At 45.5% G+C, this 14,742-nt stretch overlaps 2 protein-coding genes across 2 annotated transcripts; both read right to left on the reverse strand.

Annotated features, from left to right (window-relative positions):
• Window positions 1-1,087: 1,087 nt before the first annotated feature.
• LOC133393156 (uncharacterized) lies at window positions 1,088-5,863 on the reverse strand. Its single transcript, XM_061656612.1, has 3 exons — window positions 5,558-5,863; window positions 2,828-4,666; window positions 1,088-1,735 (listed from the first exon to the last, which is right to left on the reverse strand). Exons 1-3 carry the CDS (start codon window positions 5,861-5,863, stop codon window positions 1,088-1,090), a joined length of 2,793 nt encoding a protein of 930 aa, XP_061512596.1.
• A 2,239-nt stretch (window positions 5,864-8,102) lies between these two features.
• Window positions 8,103-14,387, reverse strand: LOC36518491 (thioester-containing protein 1 allele S3). The gene is made up of 14 exons (XM_024811300.2): window positions 13,886-14,387; window positions 13,682-13,734; window positions 12,960-13,171; window positions 12,677-12,872; window positions 11,939-12,614; window positions 11,608-11,876; window positions 11,452-11,543; window positions 11,131-11,386; window positions 10,862-11,071; window positions 10,331-10,784; window positions 9,977-10,276; window positions 8,640-9,901; window positions 8,413-8,566; window positions 8,103-8,335 (listed from the first exon to the last, which is right to left on the reverse strand). The coding sequence occupies exons 3-14, from the start codon at window positions 13,019-13,021 to the stop codon at window positions 8,244-8,246; spliced, it is 4,023 nt and encodes a 1,340-aa protein (XP_024667078.2). The 5' UTR covers window positions 13,022-13,171; window positions 13,682-13,734; window positions 13,886-14,387; the 3' UTR covers window positions 8,103-8,243.
• Between the last annotated feature and the right edge of the window lie 355 nt (window positions 14,388-14,742).

Raw genomic sequence — 14,742 nt, forward strand, 5'->3', positions numbered from 1 at the left:
TGAAATGAAAAAAAAGTTGATATCGTTTTTTTGTTTAAGAAAAAGCCACAAAATTCCATCAATTTATTTTTATTCTATGATAACGTTGTATCAACCAAAACAAACCGTGCCGGACCTCTATACGTTTTGATGTCGATAATACCCGAGAGCCTTCCGTCAATCAGAACATGGTCGATTTGGGACTTTGAATCACCTCTAGGCTGTCTCCAGGTGTAACTACGGCGGTGAGCATACTGTAAGAAGGTGCTGCGGATGCTCATGTGCTTGGACGAGGTAAAGTTTATGAGCCTGAGGTCGTTTTGGTTTGTCCGCTGGTAGACGCTGAAGCTTCCGATGGTTGGTTTATATGCCTCCTCCTGTACGTCCTGAGCGTTAATGTCTCCTATGACAATCTTTACGTCATGTTTTAGGCAGCGATCGTACTCCCTCTCAAACTGCGTATAAAATGGCTACTGTTCGTCATGGGTACTCTTAAAGTGCGGACTGTGGTCATCAATAATGCTCAGGTTGATGAATCTGCCACGAATCGTCAACCTGCACATCCGTTCGTTGACCGGCCACCACCCGACCACCTTCTATGGCATCGCACCCAGCACCATGAACGCAGTACCGCGATTGCGCGTCTCTCCGCCACTCTGGTAGATCGTGCAGTTGCTGCTTTATTTGCGTACGATTACGCATTTCCAGCGCAACTCCTGAAGTGTTATTATCTCGAAGCGGGCCCAAACCTTTCTTTTAATTTAATAAACATCGAAATCTTAAGTGTAACCCCTTTCTTTCAATATACTATAGATGTTGTGTCTCTAGCGGTGGACTGTAACTTGAGGGGGTGGGGTAGTAGGTTTTCTTTCACCATAAATCGGGAGCCCTCACGGACAAGACGATCTATCTTCGTTGATGTCGCATGCAAGACTAAAGTACATTTATTATACCTTCAATGTGTGCGTGTCGCACTCTGAATTCTACTGTCACAAAAAATATGCAAACCCAAGCAACAACCCAATCCCTGTGACATATGTCAGTTTGCCCAAGCAGCAAACGCAATGCGCAACTCGCACAACATCCTCCCCGGCGTTGAAATGTTATTTCAATTTTCATCCTCGTCTAACGGTAGAAAACAGACCTCAGTTACCGCACGCTTGAATTCCGCTCCATTCGCCGTCTTAACGGTAACGACACGAATTGTACCATCGTCTCCAGGGTGTGCGGCAACGATTCTGGCAAGTGGCCACTGCAGTAGTGGCGCATTCTGGTCAGCTAGTAGCACAAGTGATCCTACTTTAATCACCTTCCGCTTCAGCCATTTCGATCGATTCTGCAGCTCCGGCAAATACTCGGCGGTCCATCGTTTCCAGAAGTGTTGCAGCATGGACTGCACTAACTGCCATCGTGAGAGATGATTTTCCTTCAAGGTAGAGTAGTCAGGTTCAGGAACCGTCTGCATCTCACGTCCGATCAGGAAATGTGCAGGCGTAATCGCAGTGTAGTCGGATGGGTCATCTGAACTCGATACCAAGGGACGAGAGTTTAGTACCGCTTCCATCTGGGTCAATGTCGTGTAAAGCTCCTCGTAAGACAGCTTCCTATCGCCAACAATACGTTTTAGGTGGTATTTGACCTGCTTCACACCAGCCTCCCAAATGCCACCAAAGTGTGGGCTTCGTGGTGGTATGAACGACCAGTCAATACCCTTGTCGACGCAATAGTTGGTGATCTTTTTCGTAGCGCAATCGTTCTGGAACATACACCAAAGTTCATGTAGTTCGGTTTTAGCTCCGACAAAATTAGTCGCGTTGTCAGAGCGTATCGTTTTTGGGCATCCACGTCGACTGATGAACCGTCTCAAACTCGCTAGAAATGCGTCAGTCGTCAAGTCTGAAACCAATTCCAAGTGAACCACCCGAGTCTGCAAACACACAAACAAGCACACGTACGCCTTGGTGATTTGCGGTTTGCGAGAAGTCGTTGATTTTATCCAGAAGGGACCGGCGTAGTCCACACCGGTATTCGAAAAGACGGGGGCTGGCTGGACGCGATACGACGGTAGGTCACCCATCAGTTGCGTCGTCTTCAACGGGTTTGCCTTGAAACACACGATGCACTTCCGTATCACATTTCGAATAGTATTCTTCGCATTCAGTGGCCAGTACCGTTGACGTACAACTGCAAGCAAACCTCTTTGCCCGATGTGTAGGTTGTCGATGTGTAGTTCGCGAACGAGAGCTTCAGTGATTGGATGCTTAGCCGGCAACAGCATCTGATGTCGACTGTCGTAAGGTATGAAGGCTCGCTTGATCCTGCCTCCAACTCGTATGATCCCATCGTCAGGATCCAAAAACGCTTGTAGTCCATTAAGTCGATGTTTTGTATTCGCACCGTCCATAAGTGCGATGATTTCGGGCTGGAAAGTCTCGCGTTGAACCAGTCGTACTATTAGGAGCGTCGCTGTACGCACTTCCTTCGCTGTCAGTCGGCCCTTTACCACCTCCCTTTTGCGTGACTTGATGAACCTAGCTAGTTGCACCAAGTAGGCCATACTCCTTACAATCTGTGTGTAACTGCTCAACCTGTCAAAGATCGGAAAACGTTCGATCGGAACAGTCATGGCTAAAGCCACTCCAGCTCGCATTTCCGGCAGCTCATTATCCGGAATTTCCACTTCGTCCTCATCCTTCATGAGGTGCTGTGTTGGTCGGGGCCGCCACCAAATAGTTGAACCTATTAATTTCCTCGGTGTAACTCCACGTGAAATCAAATCGGCCGGGTTGTCATGTGTGCAAATGTAATGCCAGTGGAAGGATTGGCTAAGCTGCTGGATCTCGCTTACCCGATTTGATACGTATGTCTGCAGTAGTTCTGGCGTTTTCTTGACCCAAGCCAAGACGATTTTGGAGTCGCTCCAAAGATGTACTGATTCAAACTTAAGCTCCGTAGCGTTCAGGAACTTCACGACCATTCGAGCCAGTAACAGTGCCGCTAACAGTTCGGCTCGAGGGGTCGTGATGGCCTTCTCCTTCGGACTTCGTTTTTTCGGTAGGATCCGAGACTTGCTGCAAACAAGCTGCATCTTGGACTCCTTGTCGGTGAAAGTGCCCTGCACGTACAAGCAGGCACCGTAGGCTTGGTCGGATGCGTCAGCGAACCCTTGTAGTCTCAGCTGGAACACATCCTTCCAGGAAATCCATCTCGGAACTCGGATTTCCCTCAGTGATGTCATCTCGGTCCGAAAGTTTCGCCACTTCTCGTCGATTTCGGTTGGGATGGAGTCGTCCCAATCGATTTGTAGTTCACCTACTTCTCGCAAGATCAGCTTCGCGTAGGTGATTACTGGGCCAAAGAATCCAAGTGGGTCGAAGATTTTGGCCAGTTGACTCAGAAGTTTCCTTCGAGTCATTCCTTCTGGGTTGTCAAAGTCAGGAACGGACACCGAGAACCAGTCCTCCAACGGGTTCCATGTCACGCCCAGTGTCTTAACGATGGTCTTCGAGGTGTCGTCCGTAACCTCGAAAGTGTCTCCTCGATGTTCTTCAGCTACACCAAAAACGATATCTGAATGGTTGGCGCACCACTTGTGAGCGCTGAAGCAGGCTTTCGCTAGTAGTCCAGTCACATCTCGCTGTAGTTGGCAAGCCTCAGCAAGGGTATCGGCACCAGTCAGGATATCATCCATGTATGTCTCCCTATTGACCACCTCTGCGGCCCTTGGGAACTCATCGTGATGATCTTCTGCAGCTTGCTTCAGAGCCATGGTTGCTTGAAACGGGGAAGGTCCCAAGCCATACGTAACTGTCAGCAGCTCTCGCACCGTAAGTGGGTCGTTCCGATTGTACCTCCAAAAGATTCGCTGGTACCTTGTGTCATCCGGATGGACCACCACTTGACGAAACATCTTCGGAATGTCGAGTGTGAAGACGTACTGAAATCCTCTGAAACGAAGCAAAATTGCAGTAAGATCGTTCTGAACCGTCGGTCCAGTCAACAAAACGTCGTTGATCGAGACGCCGGTTGACGTCTTCGCTGATCCATCAAACACGACTCGCAGCTTGGTTGTCGTGCTCGTAGGCCGCAGCACGCAGTGGTGCGGTAGATAAAACACCGATCCTGGGTCGTCATTGGGTGTTTCCACAATCTCGCGCATGTGTCCGAGATCCTCATATTCTCGGATGAACCGCGAATATTGCTCCTTTAAGTCCGGCTGCTTGTCAAGTTTTCGCTCCAAAACCAGAAAACGTCGCAGCGCTGTGTCTCGCGAGCCGCCAAGCTCGCGTTTACGTTCGTTGAACGGATATCGTACTACATACCGTCCCTCCTCAGTTCGCTCGTGTGTGCGCCGGAAGTGTTCCAGGCACACTTCGTCATCCGCCTTCGGGGAAGGGCTGAGCTCGTCGCAGGATTCTACCTTGTAGAAGTTCCTCAGCAGTTCGATGAGCGGCTCATCGTCAGCAGTTTGGCAAAGTGTACGCGCAACGACCGTCGTGTCGCTCGCGATCACACCTCCAGCGATCCAACCCAGCTTTGTGTATCGCAGCGTAGGTCGGTTCGGGCCGAGTTCACATCGGCCGTCAAGCATCAGGTTCCAAAAACTTCCAGCGCCAAACAGCATATCGACAGGTCCTCTTCTGTTGAAGGTAGGGTCGGCCAGCACCTGTTCGCTCGAGATGGGCCACTGTGATATGTCGAAAGACTTCGTCGGAAGTTCCCCAGTGATTCGTGGTGTCACTAGGAAGTCTAACTCAGCTGTAAAGTCACTGGCACGAGACCTGATCGTCGTGCGCAGTTTACGGCAAAGACGAGTTCTATTGCCGTTCAGACCACTGACCGTGACGTCAGCGGGTTTTGTCTTAAGGGAGAGAAGGTTTGCAAATCGCTCGGTGACGAAGTTCATCTGCGAAGCAGAGTCTAATACCACTCTACAAGGGTAGGGAGAATCGCACAAACCATCCACTAAAACAATGGCAGTCGAAAGGACGGTCTGCTTCTCCGGTTCCACGTCACTCGCGCACAGGGTTGTCGGTGTTTCAGCTTGTACGTTGGCTGTTTGGGATTCTTCTATCACTGATTCACTAGATGTCGTTTGAGCTACGTTAGTTGCAACCTGACTTGGGGAATCTTCATGGAGTAAGCTATGATGTTTCTTACCGCAACGACGGCAAGAACTGGATAAACATGCTCGCAATTGATGGCCTTTGGAGAGACAATTGAAGCAAACACCGCACCGTTATGCAATCTCGAACCTTTCCTTAACACCTTTAGCCCTGAAAAGTTCACAAACTCGGAGTTCATGAGCAGCACTGCATACTGGACACTTCGCTAACGGTTTAGGTTCACTCACTACCAGGCTCCTTGCCACTGTTTTCGGCTTTGTACCTTCCGTCGATGTTTTCACGCTGGTATCGAGCTTCTCAGAAATTCGACACTGCTCCTCCAAAAACTCCATCATAGCGGCGTAGGAAGAAAGTAAGTTCTTCCTTTGTTTCGTCTCCCAAGCCACTCGCAACTTCTTGTCTAACTTACCAGCTATAAGGTTGACCAACATTTGCTCACCGAGACCACCTACCGGAAGGTTCTGATTCTTCAACGCCTCAACGTTTTTAGTGCAGGTGTCAATCACTTTACGAAGGCTCGAAGCATTGTCCTGGTTGATCTTGGGTAAGCTGAAAAGGTTTTCAATGTGCTTATCCACAACCACTCTTTTGTCTTCATACCGCTGAGTGAGAACCTTCCAGGCAGCTTCGTAGTCGTTGTTGTTTACCAGCTCATCGTCGATGATACCAGCCGCCTTTCCGACAAGGCAGTTTCGCAAATGAAAAAGCTTCAGGGCCGGTTCTTCTTGCTGGTATCGGTTCATCACCGTGGTGAACATCGCCTTGAACGAATACTACTTTTCGTATGACCCATCAAAGGTCGGTAGGGGCACTTGCAACGGAGGGAGGTAGGGCTGAGCCTGCTGCTGGGTCAGTGGGGGAGCAGGTGGAACGGCTACTTCAACTTTCGTTACGGCATCGAAACACGCGGTCAGTTTCAACGAAACGTCATTGAAACGTGTCTCAAATTCGATGTATTTGTCATTCTGCTCTTTGTCTTGGTCATCGTGCGGCGTTAACTCGTAGATTTTGTTCTGTATTTCGTTGCACTCACTATAGATGTTTTCTAAAGCCTTTTCCTGGAGTTGAAGGAAGCGCACGTTTTTTACGTTGAGGTTAGGCTGCTCTGCACTGTCACACAAAGCTGCACACACACGACTAAGCTTTCCACACACTGCTTCCCGTTGCTTCTCCAACACTTTCAGCTGTGCCTCCATTTCGTCGGAATTGTCTTCTACTAGCTGTTGTTGTGATGATGTTGGTTTCGGTGATGTCGTCCCACGCTTAACTGGTGTTCGTTTTAGCTTTTTCGATCGAGTAAATGGTGATGGCATCGTTCGTCACACATGCACACACACCATCAACGTCGTATCGAGCCTTTGCACAAGAATCCGCGCCAAGCTAAGCTGTCACACACACACGCGCATACACGTACACGTACATTCGCTGGCGCCGCTGCGCAATTGCACACGAACCGATATCAAGCTGAACGCACTAACACACATTCACTTGCACCGGCACGCCATTTGCAACCGCTAAAACCCAAGCCAAACACTTTTCCTGAAAAGAACACTTTTCCCTTCTTGTTGTCTGGAATGCCCTCAGGCAGCTTCCGTCGAACAGCACTGACCGAAAACACTCGCGTTTACGGATACTGTTCGATCTGTTTGTCAGTAGTAACGCACCAAAAGTCACGTCACTGTAGGGCGTCTAGAGCCCTTAACACCCGGTCTCGGATGTTCCTTTGTACCGACTTTACGCGAGAAAGACAAACCACTTATCACAACACTGGGTAACTTTATCCGGTTCCGTAGGACCACAATGTTGTGTCTCTAGCGGTGGACTGTAACTTGAGGGGGTGGGGTAGTAGGTTTTCTTTCACCATAAATCGGGAGCCCTCACGGACAAGACGATCTTTCTTCGTTGATGTCGCATGCAAGACTAAAGTACATTTATTATACCTTCAATGTGTGCGTGTCGCACTCTGAAATCTACTGTCACAAAAAATATGCAAACCCAAGCAACAACCCAATCCCTGTGACATATGTCAGTTTGCCCAAGCAGCAAACCCAATGCGCAACTCGCACAACAATAGATATTTTGGTGTTTTACAACACTAGCCTGCTACCAGATGCATCTAGATGTAATTTTCCCGCACCGATTGGCAAATATTTATCAACGAATATTTTAGAGCTTCAAGTATCTGTTTTTACTCTTATATTTTGCTATAAATAAATAGGTTCAACAAGCTTCCATACCCATGATGTCTTTATGCATGTATTTCTTTCGTCAGCTTGTGTTGATCTAAGACTAACTGGTTAAGTTTGGCGAAGATCTACGCAAAGAAGTTCTAAAGCACTCCCATCTATATATCTTTGCCTCAAAGATATTTGAGTGTAGCACTGAGAGCTTCTAGTGATTGTTTATGAGTCCATGGTACATTCAACCCATACATAAGCTTACGTTCCTTTAAAAGTTGATCTTAGGCACCTAAGAAAAATATCTCCGCCAGTTTAATTTTCATCATTCATACTAGAATATAGTTTGGTATGCTTTTTCCTGATCGTTATTAAGAAGATATTTTAGTTCGACAACATTATAGTTGGTTTCCCGTATATAATCTGTCTGTAACGTATTTTGAAAATCGTGTTTTGGTTTTGGAAGATTAAAATGTTCATTTTTGCCAGATATTGGTATCACTTTGTCTTCAAGAAGGTATATTGTTTTTAATTAATTTTTATGCAGTACAACTTACCTCCAACGTGTATACTTTTTCCGCAATGCTGCAGCTTCTGATCGGAACCAAGTTGTTAAAATAATAGCAAATAGATTTCTTATTTGCTTAAGAAATGAGAACCAATTAACTTCACCCATGGTTCCGTCCCAATGCTGGTCATCTTCTAGTAAGCCCAACATTTGACAAGCATCGCCGTTGCCGAAAATTGCCACATTTTTCTTTAAGAACAATGTATGAACTCTTGCAAAGATCAGTTATTAACTTGAAAGCAAATCGTGAAATAATTGGTTCTTGCTTCGTTTGGAAGTGTTTTATTTAACATGTTCACTCTTGCAAGAACTATTTCAACTCTTGCATTTATCTGCGTTTTAAGCTGCCTCTGACGACATCTTTGCCACATTTTCTCTTTCACCGTTCAGTCTCTATTTCTTGCACTCTGCGGGACAGTCTTCTTCCTCGCAGATTTCGCACACATTCTGCTTGTCCACTTCGTACACTTTGATGGCGTTCAAATCTGTAAATAATTAAAAAAAAGCAATGAGTGTCACATACCCTGTGCAATTCCATAGCTAATCTTTGACTACTACTCACTTGTATTATAATAATCGTACACAACAACATACGCTGGACGCTTCAATGCTACCTTAAAGCGTCTGTACGCAGTCACGGTAAAACAGTTTCGCTCGGTGCCCATATTGTAGTAGTACAGAACGACTGAAGTGCCACCGTAACGAATTTCCATGTTCTGCGAATAAAATTCCAAGCAATTAAATGGTGCCTCCAAGTATCCTCCATTTACAGCATTCAAATATGCTTACCTGTATCGGATTCACCGTCGTCTGCTCGCTGATTGGATTGCGATCGACCACGTAACCGCTCGGTAAGGTCACCTCGATTAGTGCCATGTTCGATTGACTGTCGGTCAGCTCGGGGATGTAGTTGGCACAGACCCTCAGTCTCAGCTCGTAGTCAGAGCCTGTGTTCTGTTTCTCCAGGTCTAGTTTGAATCGATGCTCAAAGTTGACGAGATTTAAATCAAATTGATAAATGACCTCCAGCAATCCAAACCCAATACCTCCTACATTGATCTCAAGCTTTTTCGTGTCCTCCGGTATTTCCAAGAAATTTTGGACATCAATTTGCTCCGAGTTGATGTTGAAGTACTTTGTGCTCTTCTTATACTTCAGTTGAACGGTGTAGTCGTTTCGGGACGGAGATATCTTTTCCGCCAATTTGGTCAGCGCTTTAAGGCCCACAAACGTGTCTTGCGTGCGTGGAAAGCTTCCGGTAACGTACCGTTGATTCACCAACCAATTCATAACCGGTATACCGTCCAAATACTTCTCTGCCATCACAAACGACAGCAGAGCATATGCGGTGGTTTCTATTGGATTCGTTGTGTTCCAGAACCGTTCGTTTTTATCAGCATCAATGAAAGACATATCAATCAGCTTATCGAGTGCCTCTTTCTTCATGGTGTGTCCGTTCAGCATCATCGCGTAGGTTGCTATCGATAGGTCGTATGCATTGTTAATGAATGCAAGTTGATTGCTCAGATAGTTCATTCCGTTTTGGATTACCACCGCGTGCTTCACTTTGGCGATGTCATTCTCCAGCAATGCCGTCAACACATACGATGTGAGGGCCACACCATTGCGCAACCCTCCTTGCATATCTTTGTGCCACACTTTACCGGTCTCGTCAAACCGCCCCGAGCTGTGCTGCTTCGAGGCCAACCAATCCAATGCCTTCTCTACCATTGCTGCATCAATATCGTTCATGTATTTCGATGCAGTTTGCATCGATGTGGCAACGAACGCGGTGAGAAACACGCTGCTGCCACTTTTCTCCCACACACCAAACGAACCATCTGTCTGGCGGTAACGCATCTGGTTCTGATATCCCTGACGCAACAAATTCGTAGCTTTGTCGATTAGATGCTGTTCCTTCGATCCGGTGGCATACAGATAATCCAGCACCAAAATGTTGGGAACAAATTTGACCATATTCTGCTCACCACATCCCGTCGGAACGGCGAGTAGATTGTCCAGGTTCTTGATGACCATGGTCAGCAAGTTGGCTGCAGAAATGATCAGGTAATAGAATAAAAAACTCTCAAAAACTCCTTTCACTAGTTTGTACACCTTTAACTTACGGTTTAGTCTAAATTCAATCTTTTTCGATCCATTATCGGCCTTCTTGTTGATGTCCAAGTTGAAAGGGAACGTTTGATTTTTGTAATCGTCGAAGCAGAAAAAGCTTGTATCCATTTTTGGTTGCGCCAAACTTTCGGGCATCACCCTTATCACCTTTTCCAATGCATCTGTTTCGTGTCCCAGCATTATCGAAGCCTTCACACGTACCGCCATCTCGCCGAGCTTGCGGGCCTTTATGAGAAAAGAGATCGGAACACCAACCTTCGGAGGAACGCTAACCGATTTGGTATAGCTGAGATCTGGAAAATAAATGTTTTTTTTTATGTAATCTTATTGATACAAACCTTACTCACCCGTATCTGGACGTCCGACGAACTCGGTCTGGTTGGCCACATTGTACAGCGTCACATCGGCTATATACTCCGCTCCAAGGTTGTTGAACAGCGTAAACTGCAACACGACCGCTTCGCCTCGTTTGATTGAATATGGTAGATTCTCTACGATGTAGAACGGCTGGACTGTTGTGAACTGGATTGGCTTCTTGATGATACCCAACCCGTACACGGGATCGATCGAGAAGCCCGTCAGATACCAGGAGGTGGTCGTGTCCGGTACTACCTCGATCAACTTGCGACTTCCCGATCGTCCGATGGAAACATTTTTCCACAACCACGATTCCTGGAAGTTCGTCCGATACGACACCAGCTTGCCGATCGGCTTGCCTGACTGCAGTGCATTACGCCCCGTCTTTTCATTTGCACTGTCGAACAAGATATCGTCCAATGTCCTGGCGAACAGACCCAAGCTCTGCAAAAGTAATTACGCGTCTCGTTTTTGATAATTGTTTTCTGATATCTCTTGCTCGATTTTCGCATCATACATACGTGGAATATGTCAAACTCGTTCTCATTGATTGCATGGAACCCATCAAACACCTGCCCAATGTCCTCCCAGAACAGGTCGTGGTTCTTGTTGAACAGCAGCAAGGCTTTGTCATACGCGGCCAGCCCAACGTACGCTCCTGGGCGTCCAGACATGCTCAGCTCGATTTGTCGTCCCGGCTTGATCTCTTGCTCGTCAATGCTTAAATCAAACTGTTTCCACACAACATGAATAAGTGTTACGTTAAACAACACGACAAACAAATGCTTACATTATTGCGAAGCTCTTGGAAATCGAGGTCTGCGTAGTCGTACACTACCGTGCGGCCCGCTACGGTAGCGATGAGAATTTTCGCCTTCGGAATCATCTTTTCTGTTGCGTTTAGCTGCAACAGGTACTTCGTTTGCTTGTTGGGTCGCATGAAGCCTGCATCGATGATATTGCCCTTTGACATGACATAGTACACGAAGAATGTCATGCGCTCCGTGCACGTCACCATGAAGCGCATCAATTTGTTCCGTTTGATGCTAGAACGATATGTTATGTTATTCATCACACTGCCAGTTTCACTTTGTAGCGAGTTATTACTCACGGTGATTTCAGCTCCAGTTTAATATACGCATCCGTAACCGTTTCTACCTTATTCACATCTTCATAAAAAAAGAATCCATCAACAGCATTGAACTGCAAAAGAACTGACCCTTCAAGATGCTTTGTCAACCATTAAATAACCATTCTAGATACTTACGTTAATACCGAGTTGTTCAGTACCCTCACTTGGTTGCAGCTCGAGCTTAATCAATCCATCGTTATCACTCGTTGTTGTCGTTTCGAATCCTACATCGGATACCTCTACCTTCCCGGTAATGCCTTTAGCCGGTGTTCCATCATGGTGTGTAAACTGCAGCGCACATTTGAACGGGAGTCCCGGACGAAACTGTGGACTCTCTTTTATCAATTCTACTCGGTACGCATACCTATATACCGTGATTTGTGACTGTTTGACCACCGTACGATCTATGAAGAGATATTTCTTATTTAATCACTGTAAGCAACGGTATTTCGAACATGATTCTTACTTGTGTACTGCTCGATGAACGACACCTTCACTCGTACATCCTGCTGATCCGCATCCATTGCAAAATTGTCAAAGCGCAACTCTACCTGGCCCTTTCCGTACACAGTCAGCTCTTTTTTCTGATTTAGCTTATCGTCGTCTAGGTACAGCTCCACCTTGGCCACTCCTTGCACTGGCTTACCAAAGTGATAGTTCGCTTCGATTGTAAGATTCACAGCTTGATGCTCTTCCAGTGGAATCACCGATGGCATGACCTGCACGTCGAACGTTGACAACACGTACTCCTTCACCTCAAACGTCTTTGACACAAGCTCTTCTCCTTCCACCTCCACCGAGATATTCCAGACCCCGAGCATTGGAGTAGGCGCTATCTGCAGATCGCTCTCGAACACACCGGCATACAGCTTTGCCGTGGACCATTTGCGAATCACATTGCGCTGAGGATCTCGTATAGTTACATAAACCGACTTGACCCTCGCTGGCGGCTTCAGCTCCGTGTCCAGCACGATCACACGGAAGTTCACCGTATCCCCAGGTTTAAATACGGGCTTATCGACCTGTATTAGCCCCGATATCGATTTGCTGAGATACACCAGCTCTGCCTCCTTGTGAAAGCTGAAGCCACGCTGTCCATCGATAGTTATTTTGTAGTTTCCAGCCGTCAGATCCTCAGGCATCTGCAAAGGATCGAATGTTTTAGTTGTAAGCCTTAGAAACTAATATCGCTCACTCTTCATACATTGAAGTTGATCATTCGGTTCATATTACGTCGCACGTCAACCATCTTGGTAACGTTCAGAACGCTTAAACCATTATCAGTTTCGCCTTCCAGTTTTAACAGCAGGTCCACTTTGCTTAGCTGTGAGTTAAAGTTGCTGATCACCAGAGTGTATTCCTGGTTGGCCCGGATAAATTTCGGACCCACAACCAGTAGCCTAGAAAAAGTATATTTCGTTTCGTAGTGTACAAATTACTCTCAACTCAATCGATTGGCACAGCACTTCCAGCACGTTTGTTCCTACCCATGAGCAGCACCTATGAAGATTATCACCGTTAATATTCGTGACCTTATGAACTGCCACATGGTTGGTTTGGACGTTGGGCGATTTCGCGTCTGCTTCGGATGCCGTCTACGATTGAACTGAATCACGGTCAGTTTGCATCCCTATCGGTGAAGCTGTGCTGTTGTTATTGGGGATTCCCTGCCCTCAGATGTTACTGTAAACATAGCGACCTGCATGAACGCCGGGCGATAAGAATAAATCCCCTTGGTTTGTATAGAAATACCGATTCCAGTGGCTAATATTGCAGTGCGTTAATAGTATTTATGCTTGCAAAACTGCACATCCTGCTAGAGTTTACCTTTAACAAAAGTAATTTAATGTTTGAATTTTAAGCTAGGTTGCCATTAAACAGTATGGCATTAACTTGTTCCATAGTAAGTTCTTTGGCTCACTGATAGATTACTGTATTGCTTTTATCACACATAGTTTTGTTTAATATTGTTATTTGCTCATTGTAAACTCTTATAGAAACATAAGTATTAGTAGTTTGATGTTATTTCGAGCATGCTAATTTTTCTGCAATTCTGTATTTCTTCTGCTGAAGTATTTGTAAACACGAAATTAAAGAGTAGCTTTTTATTGAAGAAATTTTCTTAAATAATCTTGTGATACGGTTCAAAACAATGATTTTAAAACAATGCTTAGTGAGTCGTTTGCATTGTACTGGGTGAAATATTTACCTGTGGTAAGCCGTAATGTGTGAAGACGTCATGATTAGTTCTCCGTTAGTTCTCTAGAAACGAACAGTACGAAAAGTTAATTGGTCCATCAACGCATCAAGTGAAAAGGACTCAATTGGTGTTTTTGATTCGGTTAACTATTTGGCAAGGATTAATATACATGAAATGGACCACGCAATTAATCAATGCAGAACAGATACGTACATGATGTACAAGGTTAGCAAATAGAATGCAGCAAATGCCTTAACCATTGATTTGGAAATAAAAAAAGAAGATGAAGAAGTTTGACGGACACTTGTTTCTTAACGCGGCAAAAACGATGACTGAAACGAGACTGTATCATATGTTTGTGACCTTGTTTCGCTTTAAGAAGGCAGTGGTCTGTTGAATTCTAATCAATAAATAACAAAAAGATAAATAATTATCTGGGAAAAATTGCTTCAATTGTTTTTCAGTTTTGCTTCATGTTTATCAAATCACTATCTTACAACTTACAATTATTTATGTTGTGCTGGGGTTTTTTTATACCTTAAAGTACTTTTTCTTTAAACTCCAAGCCTGCAAGAATTAGTTGAATGAAAGAAAAACTAAATTGGCTCGAAAGTGCATACTAAACCATCTTATATGATTTGATTCCAATTATTATACACAAAGGTGAAAACGCGAAACGTATAAAACATTGATAACAGTTGATCACTTCGCTACGAACCCATGTTACTCTGGCATGGTCGACCTTATTTGCAAGATAGCTCAACCAAATACGATTCCCGCTAGAGTAAGGGAACACGGGGCAAAATGAGCACGCGGGACAAAATGGACATACTTTGATATCTTCTTCTTCTTCTTCTTCTTCTTCTTTGGCACAACAACCGTTATCGCAAAGATTGTCGTTGTGCCTGTGCCACTACTTTACTTTGCTCGGTTTTCAGTGACTTACTTATTACACATAGTAGAATAGTCTGTCTTACGTATGGGGGCACGGTCTATTCGGTGCTTGAACCCATGATGGGCATGTTGTTAAGTCGTACGAGATGACGACTGTATCGCGAGACCAGCTACTA

Source organism: Anopheles gambiae, chromosome 3 (assembly GCF_943734735.2).
Source record: "Anopheles gambiae chromosome 3, idAnoGambNW_F1_1, whole genome shotgun sequence".
NCBI classification, from domain to species: Eukaryota; Metazoa; Arthropoda; class Insecta; order Diptera; family Culicidae; genus Anopheles; species Anopheles gambiae.